Genomic DNA, 18,346 nt, shown 5'->3' with positions numbered 1-18,346 from the left:
GAATAATGTAAACATTAACAAAATTATTATAGAAGGAGAATTGTGAACCTTTTTGTGGTTAAATCTTATTTTAGAGATGATTGTGCTTTGGATTTTCTTATTATGACAATATCGTAATAATGTTTTAATTGTTTTTGTTTTGAATCTTGTAGCACGTTGTATAATTGTACTGTTCAATTGTTTATATTGTAGAACACCAAAAAAATATTTTTTAAAAAGAAAAAGTTATACAGCACAGAAACAGGCCCTTCAACTTCACTTTGCTGATCAAGGAATCTCCCTCATCTCGTCCATTTTGCCTGAATTCAGCCTCTGTCCCTTTCAACCTTTCCTATGCAATTATTTGTCCAAACGTAAAATCATAGTTCTCTTCCAAAGGATAAGAAGTTGGTAATTCAGCCCCTTGACCTTATTATGCCATTCAATTAATTTATTTTTTAAATCTAGAGACACAGCACATTTCCATGGAGATACACCCATGTGACAAATTAACCTACTAACCCCATGTCTTTGGAACATGGGAGGAAACCAGAGCAATCAGGGATAACCGTTACAGACACGGGGAAAACAAACTCTTTGTATACAGCAGTGGATTGGTATCCAATTTGCTGGCACTGTAATAGAGTTGCAGCTGGATGGCAGCTAAATTACTGCTTCAGTGCCATTTTTCTACACTAACCCTATAATTCCCGCTCTTCATCTCCAAATATCTACTGACCTGTGTCCTGAACATACTCAGTGATTGAACCTCTGCATTCCTCTTGGGTGCAGCAATCCAAAGATTCATTATTCTCTGGTGAGCAGGTAATGCTCTATTTCATTTCTAATGAATGGCTGACTCCTCAGCTCCCTGGTTTCCCAGCTAGGGTAAACATCAGTTCTGCATTTTGCTAACTTTAGGCCTGGTCTACCGTGTATCTCCTCAAACGACAATCTCCTGTCCGATGGATCAGTCTGGCGAACCTTCATTTTGGAAACAATCTCTTCATACCTTCTTAGCAATGTTTAAGTTATTAAGCTCATTTTCCTACCGTGGTCCTTCTGCCACCTGCCCTATTGAGGGTCTGGGAATCTCATCCCATTTTCGAAGGCCTCCAACGCAGTGTTGAAGCTATTAGAGAAAGCAGCTGAATAATCAACACTGATCACTTTAATAACAGGCATTCAGCCACTTCATTCAATAGTGGCCAATTTCATCTGTCCATATTCAATGATATGGCCAAACAATGAGAGTTCCTGCCTTTAATAATTCAGAACTGGAATTAAGAAATTCCTGCTCAAAGCACCACCTACACCATAATCAATGCAGCATTATAAACAAATAGACAGGATCAGAAATTAATCAAAATTGGAGCAAGCTTCGGATTATCATATTTAATTACTTTGAAAATGGCGATTGACAAGAGACTAATGCTGGCTCTGTGTTGCCTGTAAATATTTCCTGCCATGGGAAAATGGAGTACTAAATCTTTGAAGAGGTTTACACAAATATTGTACCCTGTATTCTAAATAAAAATTCAATCGCATCCACTTAAAGAAACAATGCATGCAATACAGATGAGACTGTGTATCACTGGCAAAGGCTAATGTGCCACATTCAGTTCTGCAGAAATCAAACATTTAAAAGGACATTCAATTAGGAATGGGCACAGAAATTCTGTTGGAAGTTTTGATTTATGAAAAATAGCAGAAAATAACAAGAATACCTGCTGTTTAAGTCTTCCGATGGGGTGGAACCGAGAGCAGTACGAATGAGTAGAACTGACAATTGCCCTCAAGAACTTGTTTTCCTAGATTCAAGGAATATGCATCAGCTGACATCAAATGTGCATATGATTTGAAAGTGCCACATCTCCATCGGGCACACAAAACTCAAAACGGTCAACCAGTTTACCTATCTCGGCTGCACCATTTCATCAGATGCAAGGATCGACAATGAGATAGACAACAGACTCGCCAAGGCAAATAGCGCCTTTGGAAGACTACACAAAAGAGTCTGGAAAAACAACCAACTGAAAAACCTCACAAAGATAAGCGTATACAGAGCCTTTGTCATACCCACACTCCTGTTCGGCTCCGAATCATGGGTCCTCTACCGGCACCACCTACGGCTCCTAGAACGCTTCCACCAGCGTTGTCTCCGCTCCATCCTCAACATCCATTGGAGCGCTCACACCCCTAACGTCGAGGTACTCGAGATGGCAGAGGTCGACAGCATCGAGTCCACGCTGCTGAAGATCCAGCTGCGCTGGATGGGTCACGTCTCCAGAATGGAGGACCATCGCCTTCCCAAGATCGTATTATATGGCGAGCTCTCCACTGGCCACCGTGACAGAGGTGCACCAAAGAAAAGGTACAAGGACTGCCTAAAGAAATCTCTTGGTGCCTGCCACATTGACCACCGCCAATGGGCTGATAACGCCTCAAACCGTGCATCTTGGCGCCTCACAGTTTGGCGGGCAGCAGCCTCCTTTGAAGAAGACCGCAGAGCCCACCTCACTGACAAAAGGCAAAGGAGGAAAAACCCAACACCCAACCCCAACCAACCAATTTTCCCTTGCAACCGCTGCAATCGTGTCTGCCTGTCCCGCATCGGACTGGTCAGCCACAAACGAGCCTGCAGCTGACGTGGACTTTTTACCCCCTCCATAAATCTTCGTCCGCGAAGCCAAGCCAAAGAAGAAAAGAAGATACAAGTAATGAATGCAAGAATTGGCTACTTACTGTAGAGATTTTGTTTCTGTTTCCGAAGCAGCAATATAGTAAAACAATGGCTACTGCTACCACATGACTGGCCATTTCTTCAGGAAATTTCTTCAAATCTAGTTCACCATGACTTAGGTGGTCTCGGATCCGTGGGCCTTCTTGATGGTTTAAAAGATCCCAAAGGATTTCCTGCAAGGAATGCACATTCATCAGTTGGTTTGAGTCAAGATTTTCGTATTGTGACAAATTACATTTTATATTGTATATAGATATGTTTTAAAGGAGATAAATTGTGCGGGTTTTTTTTAGTGTAGGTCACAAACAAACACAAACACTTCACAACACAGATCTCATTTAAAATGCCAGAGCTCGGCTCAAGCCAAGTGTCTTTGCAAAAATTTTGAAGGATGCCTATAGAGAATTCACAAGTAGATGTTAACTGGACATTCTGTGAAGTAATGGATTATTATTTTGGAAAGCAACAGATGAACGGTCTCGAAGATTAGGTCCAGTGCCACAGTCTGTCTGAATGCAGTTTGCTGTTCTAGGAAGGTCATGTGGTTTTGCAAGCAGAGAGTCAAATAGGCTTTTCTCTGAGAGAGAGAGAGAGAGAGAGAGAGAGAAACAGAGAGAGAGAGAAACAGAGAGAGAGAGAAACAGAGAGAGAGAGAAACAGAGAGAGAGAGAAACAGAGAGAGAGAGAAACAGAGAGAGAGAGAGAATTCAGTTCAGCAACACTAGCTGGGACTGGAACGTGTCAAGCTGGCAAGCTTGTGAAAAAAACCATTTTGAAGACAGGTTGTGAGTTCTTGGTTCAGCCTATTCAAAGCCCTTGTGGTGTGTACAAATGGAGATGACTGGCTGTATAATGTTTCATTTGAGATAGCGGAAACAAAAATGAGCTCTGTGGTGACCTGAAAGAAAGAGGTTATCACCTGGAATACCCTGATGGGGGCAAGTTTTTTCGGCAAGACACTGAAGTGGCTGATTGAAAGGAATCAGTTTGAGTCCAACGAGCAACAAATCTCTCTCTGAAAACCGACAAGAACCTTTCTGAGCAGTAACCATTTACCTTTCAAGCACCAAAGCCTGGTGAAAATCATAAATGTTAAATTCTGTGCACAGTATAAAAATTGCCTGATACTAGTGAACTTGGAGGTGTGAGAAGTGAGATTGGACTGTGAATCAAAGAACTTTTCTGAACTTATACACACATTACATACACATGTGCTTAGAATTAGAAGGGGGTTAAGTTAGGTTAAGTTAATAGTAATAAGTTAGAGTTTGATCCCGTTTTCATGTTTAAAGATAAATAAAAGCAAATCTTGTTTAAGTAAATATTTGTCTTGATGAATTTCTATTGCTACTGGGTTTTGGGGTCCTCTGGGCCCATAACAGTAGACATTAACCTTGTATTTCAATAATTTTTTTCTAGTTTTCCCAGATCCTACTACCCTTCTCATAAATACAGTAATATCCCATTTTCAAGCAACCGGCAAAAAAAAACCCAATAGGTAAAAAATACAAAAGTTTAAAATTAGCACCCCTAGTGGTTAGTTTGCCAATCACGCAACACAAGACAGTGGCAAATACACTTACCTGACATCTACCAATCCCCATAAGTGCTCAAATCGTAGGAGTTTTACAGTATTTACAAACTGTAATCATCCCCATAATTCTTGCTTCAGGGTACTCCTTATCCTCATATTACACATTCCCAGAACTCTTATAATGCTATTTCACTCTACTTAAAATTCTAACATGCAAGATAAAAGAGACTGATGGAACATTCATAATTATTTTTCTCTGGGAACTTGAACCATATTGAAAACAGTTCACTAGATGCCCTGACACACTAGAAGACCCAAGAATTGTCATGTGATATGGTCTTCATTCATGCATGAGGCAGGAAATAATGGTACAAAAAAGTAAAATAATAACATAATTGCATCAGCTTCTTCTCTCTGTGGTGCTGTGTATCTGTATTTACCACGACAATTTACCAACAATCTATGCTGGTCCAACCACGTTGATGCAATGGCCAGTAAAACACACACCTCTATTTCCTCAGAAACCCAAGGAAATCCAGCTTATCTCCAAACACCCAAAGCAAGTCGGCGTGTCTCCAAAATCCCAAGGAAACCTTTTACTAATTTTTATAGTTGCTCTAAAGAACATATCATGTTCAGATACACCACACCTCGGGTCGGGATAGATTGCTCTGCCCAAGACCACAAGCAACTACAGTGAGTTGTGAATGCACCTCAGGCCATAATGTAGAACAACCTCCCTCCAATTATTCCATTTGCATCTAATATATCGATTGCTTGGGAAAGCAGTCAATAGATGAGATGATTCATCCCACCCCAGCGATACTCAAAGAATCTTCTTCCTCCTCTCATCAGGTAGAAGATACACAAGTTTGCAATAAGTGTGACATACCATTATGGGATCTCCTAGGGTTTTTGGAAGCTGGTTTGTATCATTATTCTCAAGGTATTTTGCCAGCATCTGTAAAGACAGCCTCGTAAATCTTCTTGATTTCATAACCAGTCACAGAATGGTTACAGCACAGAAATCATCATCAATACCATTTTAAGAGTGATTCCCTTAGCTCTTCCCCATTCTCTCCACCATAAAGCCCTACAAATTCTTTCCTTCCACATACTTACCAACTCTCTTTTGAATGGCCTAAATAAATCTACCTCCTCTATTCCCCGAGGCAGTGCTTTTTGTTTGGAACTGCTGGGTCTGTAAAGTTATTTTTTTCATGTCACTTTCGGTTCTATCATCTTCGTTCTATGTCCATTTAGTTTTGACTCTATGCACCAAGTTGTGGTTGAACCAAATTTTTAAGGATGATCATGTGTTCTTTGTTCTTGTACTTGATGCCTCCATTTAACACTTTCTAAGCGCCTCCATCATAAATATGCACATATACCCCCAAATCTCTATATTTCTAGAATTGTACTTGTTATTTATATTGCCTCTCCTCATTCATCCCAACAAAATGTAAAGGAATATATGTCTAAGCACCAAATTATATTTACCTAAAGTTTGTTCAATCTGCCTCTAAATTTTCTGTTATCTTCAAATTTGGAAATTATATCCCATCAACCCAAATCTAGATCATTAATGTAGATTGAGAAAAGGCCTTGAGGAACTATACTTGGATTCTTTCCTTCAGTCTGAGAAGGGGGAAATTTCTTCAAGCAAAGGGTGGTTGGGATGTGGAATGAGCTTCCGGCGGAGGTGGTTGAAGCAAGGACGTTATTTACATTTAAGGAAAGACGGGATAATTACATGGAGGGCAGAGGATTGCAGGGGTATGGACCAGGTGCTGGTCAGTAGGACTTGGAGGGTGGGGATTTGTACCGGCATGGACTAGTAGGGCCAAACTGGCCTGTTCTGTGCTGTATATGGTTATAACACCCCTTCACTGCTACGGTTTATTTTATGAAGCCAATTTTTAAAATTCATCTAAATGTCGCTATCTCATGACTTTTAATCCTGTTGAAAAAAGGAAGAGTGACTGTGATGACTTAGGAGAAACCTGTAGCACTTTAGAGAAGGGATGGCTGGAACAATCAAGGTCTGAATCTTATTTTAAAATAAAGAAACATTAAAAATATAATTACCACACTGACACTATTCCATCGTCTCCAACTAGTGGGAAGGATATTGAGATGTAAATTTGCAGGGAAATTGTGCAAAAGCCATGATGGATTTATTCTGGAGGACTGCAAGCATCTAAATAGATGAACGAGGATAGCAAACCATTTGGGACAAAGAGGGCAGGCGCTTTTGTTCAGGAGAACTCTTATTCAGGTTTCTGGGACAGAGGGAAAGATGACATTACTGGACTTGGTTGTGAAAAAATAGCCTGGCCAAATGGAACAAGTGTTTCTGAGGGAACGTAGAGGAAATGTCAATCATAACATTGAGAATAGTCGTGGAAAAAGGTGTAGCTTTACAAAGGTTACAGTGGATGGAGAAGGATCGACTTCAATGAACTGAAATGAACACAAAAAATTAGAAGTAGCCACCTAGCTCCTGGTTAAATTGCTAAGGGTTAATTGGCATCAAAGTTTAGTAAGCCTAACTGTAAAAGAGCAATGGCAGTCCTTTAAAGAGGACATGTTTACAACCTAGTCTGTGTATTTCATGAAGGACATCCCTTCTCTAAAGTGCTGCAGGTTTCTCCTTGATTCTCACACTCATTCTTCCTTTTATCTCTCCCTGATCTGAATACTCTGTATCCAGGAGCATTTGGAACCAATTCCTGCCCTTTTGAGCTTTAACCATTTTAATCAAATTTGGCTAGCAATGCCAACAACTTACCAATGTCATTTTATACATTTCTTGCATTTACATAATACAATGTAGACTGACTGATCTTGTCTTCTTCTGATGCAGCCTTTTTGAGTGAAAGCAAATGACTCCTGACTGTTGAGATATAAATATAATCACGACGCTATTGTTCTCGCCAATCCGTGCAGAACTCCCACTGGTGAGAGGGCCCGTAACTGGAGAATAGATCCAAGGTCATTGGCAAAGAACATTGGAGGCCTTGGGTAGGGAGAATTATCAAGTGTATTATGACTTGCAATGTATTACATGAAAACAGATGCAGTATTTACCTTCAAAAAGAAACTGTGAAGAAAAGTGCTTGCAGCGTCATAGTAGGAAATTGTGAAGCACCAGGTTTCAAGGCTTGCGCTGGCTCAACGTGCCAGTGCCTCCATTTGTGCCAATGTGCTCAATGTGCCAGTGCCTCCATTTGTGCCAATGTGCTCAACATGCCAGTGCCTCCATTTATTTTGCATAATTTAATGACTCTTGCAACCCTCATTCAAAAATTGGTTCCCACATGATCAGAACAGGAATAGTGAGAAGGGAGTAGTTGGTGGCTCTCGTGAAACTTACCTCATCAAATGTGGTATAAAATGTCGTGGACTGCAACAAAAGAAACAGAATTTAGAAATTTAAGCTTCAGCAATGTTCCTCCACACTCCAATTAAAACAGCACCTCCAAATAAATAACAGGCAAAAAACCAAATGTGCAATCATACTTTGAAGCAGGAAAGTCTTACAATTAAGCCATAAAACTGGTCCTGATAAACCTCAACTTTGTTTCTCTCTACTTAGATGCTCCTGATCTGTTCTGAATTTCATGGTTTCCTTTTGAATACTCAGTTGCCTTTCATTGACTTCTCCATTTCAGTTGCCTTCATGAGAGAATAGTTATTGATTTGTGAAAAAGGATGGTGGGCTCTGGAATTTTACAGCATACTTTTCTCCCTTTTGCCTATATGAAGCTTCAATACAGAGTAAAAGCCCACTGGTGTGCACAACCATAAGGACTGCTATCCCCCTCCACCTGCTATCTATAGGATTCACTAAGGGTCAACATTCAAGCAATGATTTGCATGTATACACATAAAATTTAAAAAATAAAACCAAACATGCAGGTCCTTTGAAATCAATGGATAAAAATAATTGGGGGTCAGCAGTTGGAAAATCATGGTCCACAAATCCAACATCAGTCATTCCCACATTTAAATTTAACAGATGAGCTGGAGACTTATAATCTCTGTACAGGTACTCTCCAACTTGTGACCTATGTGACTTACATCCATCTTCATATTGTTAGGTCTGCTTTGTTCATGAATGAGTGAGTCAGACACCAGACTGAGTCGAAATCAAGGTTCTTTATTACCGGATTGTAACACTTGCAACTAACAGTGTTAGTTGGAGAAGGCGCATTCTGCCGTTATCAGGAAGTGGTGTTTTTTTATACCTCAGGATAGTACTTAGTAAATTATCATACCATGACATTGTCCAATGAATAAACTGTTGCTATCCTTCTCTGTTAGCCTGCTGCACATCATTCTTGTTAGTGCAAAGCTTATCTTGAGTGGACAAGGTCACATCTGCATTCTGTTACTCCTTAGTACTGGGTGACTCCTTCTCCGGTCCCATCTCATGATGTTTTTACCTTACAATATGCAACTGAATTTTTTTTAAATATTATAAAATTTATGCAGTTTATAATGTATTTGACAAACTGTAACAGGGATACAGGGCTAAAATGTGCCTTGTTCATTGGTGTCCTGGGGTCTGTAGGCTGAACCTGGCCATCTTGATTCCTGTGCGCATGTGCGAGTCTTTGGTTGGTGCATGTGCGGTGGGTTCGCGTGTTGGAGGTAAGCTGGCGCATGCGCGAGAGTTAAAGATGCCAATTCAATATCGTTAGGGCGCTTCACTCTCGTGCATGTGCACCCGAACTCCAATACTCAAAACGCACCATGCATGCACCTACCAAAGATTCACGCATGTGCACAGGAACCGAGATGGCCATGCCAAGCCTATGGACCCCGGGACCCTGACTAACAAGGTAAGTATGCAATTCGAACATACGTCCATTCTGAGATACGACCGGTCATCCAGAATGGAACACGGACATATGTTAAGGAGTACCTGTATTGCATACAATTCAATAACTTGAGTTCAAGGCCACATGCTGATGAGAATTTAAAGGGTTATAAATGTAAAAAGTTGCATATCATCATATCATCCCATAGTGCCAATCTTTCATATCTTCAACAAAGGAATACAGCAGTCTAAGTTGGCTCAGCATCATCTTCTCCAAGTATCGGCAATAAATGCTGGACTTTCCACCAATGTCACATCCCCAAAAAACAAAATGTAATAAAGAAAAAGAACACAAGTAATAGGTGAATCAGGAATTAGTAACTAGATGATATTAAAATGTGAGTTCATAAACTTTCTAGGTTCAGGGAGGTTTGGAATTTCAATACCTTGGGAGGGCTTAGTATAGGTTTAGTTACCAGCACCCTGCTTTTTCATCATTTGCTTCTACAATTTGAAGATATGACACTGGAAACAATTTTCAATTGCCACAATGCAGCCAGAAAGGTTGTTTAATTTCCCTTAACTGCTCCAAGTGTAAAATAATATTGAAGGTCTAGGATTCCTGAGCCAATGAAGTTCTATTATTTATATAATATCTAGTTATAATCTCAGAACCTCCTAACCAATAAATTACTCTTTAATTGCTCTGACATCAAGTCTGCTGTTTCATAGATTTCCCTTCAGTTCCAGAAGTATGAATGCATTTACCTCTGCAGTTAGAAACCTATAGGGACAATCATTAACTATTGTGAAAATTTTCCGGAGTCCAGTCTCCAGCTGAGGTAGTAATAGTATTACACAGTCCGCATACCTGTGGAAACAAGAATCAGAATGAATACAAAATAACACCTGGGCAGCAAGAAAAGCCTCCAGCATTATTTGCTGTCACATACCACACACTGAAAATTGCCAAATATTACAATTTCCTTTTCTTATTTCTGTGTATACTAAATCTATCTTCAAATATGTTGCTTCCCCACCCTCCTCCGAAGGAAAAGATTGGATTAACAGCTGTATAAAACTCTGATAAAGACTAGTTATAGAGTTAAACCCCATCGTTTGAATGGCCATGACGATTGTTATCCCCCTCCACTTGCTCTCTGCCTGGGAGAGAGTCTTAAAAATTACAGGTTGGAGACCATAAACACAGCCAGACCCAATGAGTTTTTTTTTTAAATTTCCAACAGACAGGTTTTACCATGCTTTTCATTTACTAAATGGCTTGCTAGATCATTTTTGAGAGCATCCAGATCATCCCCATTCTTGTTATCTGTAATCACATGGAACTGGATGAAGATAAAGAACACCAGTTAACCAGTTAAATGACAAACTGGAAAAAAAAAATCAATGTTCACATTCCTTTTGTAAATGGACTGAAGCATTGTCTTCTTTATATTTAAGAAACTGTCAAGAGGAAAATCTTTCAAATGTTTAATATTATTACATACAATGCCCATTGTTGGAGGTGCTGCTCTTGGAATCTTCTGAATTTCAGTTGGATTATTATGGCCCTGCCAATATTGATAACATTACTTTAAATGGACTATCTTATGAATAATGTGACAGTTTGGAGCACAAGAGACTGTTCGTATATCATTTGTCCATCATCTAACTCATTGGCTGTTGTGATGTTCCCGATGAGATGCTCCACAGAAGTTTTAAAGTCAATAAAGCTTCATAACTTTACTTGAAAAGCCAAGTGTAACAGCAAAATTTTGTTTGGAAATTATATGGAGAAATTCTCTTAATTTTCTCTGTCTTCCTGCTTTCTCACAAGACACAATCCTTAGACAATAATCAATACCAAGAACAGAATATATCTTGTATACATGTACAGCAGCATCAATCTTACCGTTGATTTCTGTAGGCTGCAAATGCCTCTCTCCAGTAAGGCAGCATTATCTCCACTACAAAATCAGATTTACCAATTAAATCTTCTGCTAAAGTAATGGCCTCCTCATTAATATCTGTTTTAGGAAAAGGACAAAGGTATTTTACACTTGGTTATTATTGTTACTTCAGTCTATTATTTGCATTTCGCGGACCCTTTTGAAATCTGCCCGTTTGTCCATTATCTTGCTTTGCTGCTTTCAATAAAAGATATTTCCACCATCTGCCGCAAAAAGTTAGTAAAATTTGGTTTGTGTCATTGTAGTTATGGAAGAAAAACTGGCATAAAAGTAATCAATGAAGGAAACAGATACAGCAATAGAAGGGAACCCTCTACATATTCTTGGAACATTAGCATTAGGCTGAGCCAGAGTCCATTCAGCTGGATCTGGAGGTGTACGTGCATAACTCCAGGAAGCTGTATTTAGGCTCTCCCAACATATGCATGAATGAAAGGTTCTGTGAGATGACTTCCGAGTGGCCAACTATTTTAATTCTGTTGACACACTGTCATGTCTGCCAAAACAAAGCCACACACAAATTAGAGGAACAATGCCTTATATTCTGTCCCGACAATCTCCAACTAGACGGCATTAACATCATTTCCATTTAATGCTTCCCTGTCTCTCTTTTTTTCCTATCCTCCAGCTCCCTGCCCCATTCCTTTCCTTCTCCTATTAGAGAGCTTCCCTCTCCCCTCTCATTTCGCAGCTTTTTTTCTCTTCTACCCTTCCATCTATATCCACCTATTAACTGTACTCTTCCTCCCTCCTCTCCTCCTCCCCCACCTTTTTACTCAGGCATATACCAATTTTTTCTCATTCCTGACAAAGGGCGTAGGCCAAAAACATTGGTTATCCTTTACTTCCTATGGATGCTGTGTAACCTGTTGTTTCTCCAGCACATTTGTGTATTGCACTTAACTCCAGCATCAGCAGATTTTCTTGTTGAGGAGCACAGGCTAACAGATCAGAGGTAATAGTTGGGTTCAGGTGGGAGGGTAGAAGAGTAAGATGATGAGAAGTGATGGAGGAAGAGGGCAGAGTGCCAATATCAGTCTCCAAACTGACAGCATCAATATAAACCTCCAATTTCCCTAATCCCCTCCCCCAAGGTATCTAGTTTCCTATCTATCTCTGTTCCTTTAACTCCCTACCATTTGCCTTTCTTCTCCTATCAGACAGCTACCCTTCTTAACCTTCTTCCCTGCCACATAATTTTTCACCTCAAATAATGCGTAGAAGTTGTTCAGTGCATCTGGGAGGAGGCATCACCAACACAAGCAGATGGTGTAATCTTGTGGTTGATGATATCTTGAATCCCCTTCTACATGTACCGTTAGAAGTCAACAGGTTGTATGTGCTGGAAATTTTCAAAGTGCATCTATTTCAATGCAAGGAGTAATGTAGGAAAGGCAGACGGGCTGAGAGTGAGGATTGTCATGTAGAATTATGACATTCTGGAAATTAGTAAAACTTGGTTGCAGGAGGGGCAGGACTGGCAACTCAATGTTCTGGCCTTCCGTTGCTTCGGATTCAATAGGACAGCGGGGATGAAAGGGGGAGGAGTTGCATTGCCCATCAGGGAAAATATCACAGCTGTGCTCAGGCAGGAATGAGACAGGACAGGAGGCAGAAGTATGTGAAGGGGAACATTTTGGATACAGTGCGCCTCACAGAAATGAGGCCTCTGCGAGAAACAAGCTCACAAATGGGCTGAAAAATGGCAGCAGATGGAATTTAATGCAGACATGTGAGGTGTTGCATTTTGTAAGGACAAACCAAGAAAGGACATACAGGGTAAATGGTAGGGTTCTGAGAAGTGCAGTAGAACCGGGGGACCTTGGAATACAGATTATATAATTCCTTGAAAGTGGCATCACAAGTGGATAGGGTTGTAAAGAGATGTTTTGGCATATTAGTCTTCATAAATCAAAGTATTAAGTTTAGGAGTTAGGATGCTATGGTAAAGTTGTATAAGACATTGGTGAGGCCAAATTGTGCACCATTTTGGTCACCTAACTACAGGAAAGATATCAATAAAATAGAAAGAGTGCAGGGAAGATTTACTAGGATGTTGTCTGGACTTCAGGAACTGAGCTACAGGGAAAGGTTAAACAGGTTAGGACTTTATTCCCTGGAGCATAGAAGAATGAGGGGAGATTTGATAGAGGTGATTAAGATTATGAGGGGAATTGAGAGAGTAAATGAAGATGGGCTTTTTTCCACTGAAGGTAGGTGAGATAAAAACCAATGGTCTTGGGTTCAGGGAAAAGATTTAGGGGGGACTTCTTCACACAGAGTGGTGAGAGTGTGAAATGAGCTTCCATCTGAAGTGGTAAATGCAGGCTCAATTTTAACGTTTAAAAAGAATGGGAGAGGTATGGGTTGGATGCAGTTCAGTGAGACTGGGCAAAACAAAAAAAAGGTCGGCACAGACTAGAAGGTCCGAAAGGGCTTGTTTCTGTGCTGCAGTGTTCTGTGGATCTATGGTTCTCGATGGGACAGCTCATTGTGTCTATAGCAGTTAAGTAAAAGCTGCCTAAAACTTGAGAAGATGTGAATGCACCACATCTGACACCCTTTCCCTTTATAATTTTGATGAAGAGTTCCATAATTAATTTCCCGCTTTATTTTGGGCTGCTTACCTGGAAATATAACAAGTTCCTCCAGCTGATTCAATCTGAAATAAGGTCGATGTCGGGGCATGAAATCTCTCTGCAGCTTCTGCCCTAAACCAGCTGTAAGCAATAACAGCATAGAGGAATACCTTGGAAAAAAATTAAGCAACAATGAGATACATCTTTAAATTGAGTTATCAATGTGTGTCAATAACAAGTTGGAACAGTGTACACCAAATATGACCTAACAAAAGTTTTAGACAGCTGCAACATGACATCCTGACTTCTGTACCTATTGCCCCAATCATTAAAGATTAGAATGCTGTGCACTTCGTGGACCACTATACCCACTTAATAAGATTATCTTTTTGGAGTTGGGGGGAGGGGGAGATAACTCTTGTCATGCTTGTAACTCTTCTGTATTTCCAGTGGTCGGCTCTCAGCTGTTCTCTGGGTAATTAGCAATAGGCATTAAATAGCAACCTTGCCAGCAACACTTACATCATAGGAATGTATTTAAAAATCCTTACATTGGCGGGATTTCTGTAGGAGCTGCAAATCCATGCCACAAGATGTTGCGGAGATTTAAACTTTGTGGTGACCCCAGGAACACTCTGAGAACATTCATCTGCATTGGGACAACAAGGCACAAAGCATTAATTGACTCCGATCTAATTTACACGTGGTACGAGGCATGACGACAAATTTAATACAGTATGACATCTATTTGCTTAATACACAAAATAACTTGTTGGTCATGTTTGTTGACTGGTGCAGCAATAACAAAAACTTACCACATTTTGTCCAAACACTGTAGCCAGCTCTTTTGAGGCCAACAGATCTCTCAGAAGAAATGGACAGTCTTTTCCAATCATGAGATAGACCTAACACACAAGAATGTCATTATTGCCACCTCTGCTGAACATACCTGCAGTTGAATCTTTTGTCAGAACTGATGCAAGTGGTATATTTAGAACCATAGAACATAGGAAACAGGCCATTCGGTCCTTCCAGTCTATGTCAACCATTATTTTGCTAGTCCCATTGACCTGCTTCCATTCCATAACCTTCCAGATCTCTCCAGTCAATCTATCAAATTTATTCTTAAAACTAAGGATCAAGTCCACACCCACCACATCAGATGGCAGCTCATTCCACACTCCCACCACTCTCTGAGTAAAGTAACCCCTAATGTTCCCCCTAAAACTTTCCCATTTCACCCAAAAACCATGTCCTCTTATATTTATCTCTCCTAATCTCAGTGGAAAGAGCCTGCCTGCATTTATTCTGTCTATACTCCTCATAATTTTGTAAACATCTATCAAATCTCCCCTTATTCTTTTTCAATCCAAGGAATAAAGTATTAACCTGTTTAATCTTTCCCTGTAACTGAACTTCTGAAAACCTGGCAAATCCTAGTAAATCTCTGCACAATTTATTTTTAAAAGGTTTGCTTCCTGAACAAATATTGGAGATTATGATAGACAAATTCAAACTGAACACAAAGATAATTTCAAATTTGCTGCATCACCCAGGAAGTTGGAAAAATATTAATTTTTTTAATTGAATTTAGCACATCACATAATGATGCTGATACACTGTTTGTTTAACTGACTAAAAAATGCTTTGCAGCTGATTTTCGTTTGTACTCAGCATCTGATGCCTCTCATGTCAGTGTCCAACAATAGTCAGCCAGTATTGATGGATTCCAATTGTCCTGATACTGTTTTTCCATTGTTGCAATGGCATGGTAAACCTTTCACCATGTTCGTCACTAATTGCACCAAAATCAGCAGGGAATAAGTCCAAGTCCGAATGCAGAAAATTATTTTTTAATGGCATGTTGCAATTCATAGTTTTGGGTGTTTGAAGCATGTTGTCAATCAGCTGGATATAGTTTGGTGCTCTGTAGCTTCCAAGAAAATTCTCAACAACATCTTTAAATGCCCTCCATACTATTTGCTCCAGCTTCACTAGCAGATCTTTAAACTGCCTGTCATTGATAAGGTGTCTAATTTGTGGACCAACAAAAATGTCTTCCTTAATTTTGGCATCAATTATTCTTGGAAACATCTGCCTCAAATAGTGAAATCCATCACCTTCCTTGTTCATTGCTTTCACAAAATGTTTCATCAATAGGAGTTTTATATGAAAAAGAAGCAGAAATATAACTGACGGATCGACACATATGCCACACTTTTCTGACCTGGAACCAAATGCTTACAGAGCAGTCAGTTCATTTTAATGTAATGTGACTCTTTAGCATGGCTATCTCATTCACAAATGAAACAAAAGTACTTGGTATATTCAAGCTGCATTCCTAGTCGCAGTTGCCAATATTTTTAGATCACCACAGATGTTCCAGCTGTACTTGTACTAAATGTATTTCAACAAAAGTTCCATGTTTCTTTCAGGTGCACTGCATAGCCAATGGATCCTGAAGGGTAGACATTGCCATTGTGTAACAGGAGAGTTTTTAGGCTTAATTTTGATGAATCTATAAAAAGATGCCATTGTTGTGGGTCATGCACACAACTCAAAGCCGCGAACAACCTATCAACATCAGTGCAGAAACAGAGGCTGTCAACCTGCGTAACTAAGTATGTTAAATGTTCCTGATGGCTCTGAAAGACAGAAATGTTTTTACGTGGTGACAGCAAACCCCATCCTTGCTTTTGGCAAACCTTAGTTCTTGATCAGGTCATTTATTTCTGTCTGTCTCTGTTATCAGATGAGGATAACCAGGGATAAACGGTTCAACATCTGGATCAGTGTCATTTTCCACATGTGGTTTGTGCAATGTGGTATCTTCACCTGCCTCATCTCGGCTCCGGAACTGGCAAACTGTCGTCATGCAGCACTGGTCTCATAGCAGAAGGCAGATTATGGTATTCAATAGATTCTTTTTTTTTTTAAACAGAGAAGCCAGGTCAGACAGAGGTAACAGTCCATCATGTGATCCTTCTATTCTTGCCAGATCATTGGGACTGCAAATGGAATTGACTTCGGAGTATCTCTGAGCCAAGCTCTCAGGTTGACTGCATATGTAGCACAACAAATGTGGGGAGCCCAGGGTTTGTCTCGGTCGCCAATTTTACAACCAAAGTAAACGTCATAGGCTTTCTTAATAAGTGCGTCATGCTGCGTCTTTGAGCTTTAAGCATATACAGGGAGTCCCCAGGTTACGAACATCTGACTTATGAATAACTCGTATTTACGAACAAATTGTGCCCCAAATTCGCACATGCATATAATGCTACCTCGCGAATGCCCCTTCTGGTATGCAAAGCATCGAAGGAATGAAAGCGTGTTAACTTTTAATTATGATCTTGTGGCAGCCCCTCACAGCCTCCTCAGGGTGCCTCACAAAATGAAGGACAAACGTGACAATCCAGCAGGCTGCACGAGGCCAGCATCACTGCCCTCCAACTGACCACAACTAAAGGACCTAACTGGCCTATCAAGGAAAGCGGATTAAAAATGCACCAATCAGCGCTGAGGGATCTTTGACTACGCCCCTCAGCTTGAGAATAAAAGCAGGGCTATGAGCAAATAAAGTTGAGTGTGTTAACTACACCCAAGTGGGGTTAGTGTCGCTCTTTCTGGGAACAGCATGTTCTTTCTGAGCTAACCTGCATACAGCTATAACCTCTCCTGCGCTATAGGCTCCACAGAGCCGTAGCTTGTAGCAGCTACCTATAATCGTTTATCTTTTTTTCCCTATCTAAACAGTTTTAAGAAGTTTCTTAATTTTTTTTAAAGTACTAAGACAAACGTATAACTAACTGATGCTAAATAAGAACTATATGCACCTGTTTTGACTTATCTACAAATCTGACAGAGGAACGGATCTCATTTGTAACCTGTACTCACCACAAATGTAACAGAATGGATTGCAGTTGTTGCGACGTTGACGAGACATTTCTGCTATACTGAATCTTCCTAAAGACTATAAATGCTATTGTTAAGTACACTCACCATGCTATTGCCTGAAGAATGTGTGGATCAACATATGTTCTATCTATATCAATGTAATGCATAGCATCTGTATATGTGAGCTGGTTTTATAGCCTTTCATTATTTATCCTGTAAAAAACAATGCTGGAGAAACTCAGCAGGTCAAACAGTGTCATTTATGTAGCAAAGGTAGAAATACATAACCAACTTTTTGGGCTTGAGCCCTTCGTCAAGGTATTAGAGGATGGCCTCAAGCCTGAAACATCGGTAATGTATTTCTACCTTTGCTACATAAAGGACACTGTTTGACCAGCTGAGCTTCTCCAGCATTTTGTGTTTTTACTTCAAACATGGTGTCGACAGATTTTCATGATTTACTTCAGTATCTATCTTGACTAAGTAAGCCCAAGCCTAAGGCAATATTTGCTACCTCAGCAGTGCATTCCCAGGCATGCTTGAACTAACCAAAACTGCTTGCTTGTGGGCAATATACTGGTAGACTTAAAATATTTCAGGAAATCCCAAAAATAAATTATATCTAAAAAAAAGAGGCACGTAATTGGATATTTTAAGGTCATTTTTGTGATCAGCTGACCAAAATCCATAAAATACACTCTAAAGTGTTCAAAAAGCAAAAAAGCCTCATTGTCCTGTTTATATCTCCAGCATCATTTTTTAGTGGTCCTACCTACTCTCACCTCTCCTTTATTCTTTATATACTTGAATGAGGTTTTTGAT

The 18,346-nt window shown here is 39.9% G+C and overlaps 1 protein-coding gene across 8 annotated transcripts in view; it reads right to left on the bottom strand.

Annotated features, from left to right (window-relative positions):
* Positions 1–18,346, bottom strand: part of LOC138760342 (endoplasmic reticulum membrane-associated RNA degradation protein-like) — a 157,987-nt gene that overhangs the window by 32,808 nt on the left and 106,833 nt on the right. For all 8 annotated transcript variants that reach the window (XM_069930796.1, XM_069930795.1, XM_069930800.1 and 5 more), the window contains 10 exons: positions 14,446–14,535; positions 14,182–14,279; positions 13,679–13,800; positions 10,994–11,108; positions 9,850–9,952; positions 7,633–7,662; positions 5,149–5,217; positions 2,725–2,895; positions 1,707–1,790; positions 1,032–1,111 (listed from right to left, as the gene is read on the bottom strand). In XM_069930796.1, the coding sequence (XP_069786897.1) occupies positions 1,032–1,111; positions 1,707–1,790; positions 2,725–2,895; positions 5,149–5,217; positions 7,633–7,662; positions 9,850–9,952; positions 10,994–11,108; positions 13,679–13,800; positions 14,182–14,279; positions 14,446–14,535 (962 nt within the window). The remainder of the gene's footprint in view (positions 1–1,031; positions 1,112–1,706; positions 1,791–2,724; positions 2,896–5,148; positions 5,218–7,632; positions 7,663–9,849; positions 9,953–10,993; positions 11,109–13,678; positions 13,801–14,181; positions 14,280–14,445; positions 14,536–18,346) is intronic.

The sequence above is a fragment of the Narcine bancroftii genome, chromosome 4 (genome assembly GCF_036971445.1).
Source record: "Narcine bancroftii isolate sNarBan1 chromosome 4, sNarBan1.hap1, whole genome shotgun sequence".
Lineage (NCBI taxonomy): Eukaryota > Metazoa > Chordata > Chondrichthyes > Torpediniformes > Narcinidae > Narcine > Narcine bancroftii.
This window is presented reverse-complemented; position numbering and strand designations above follow the sequence as displayed.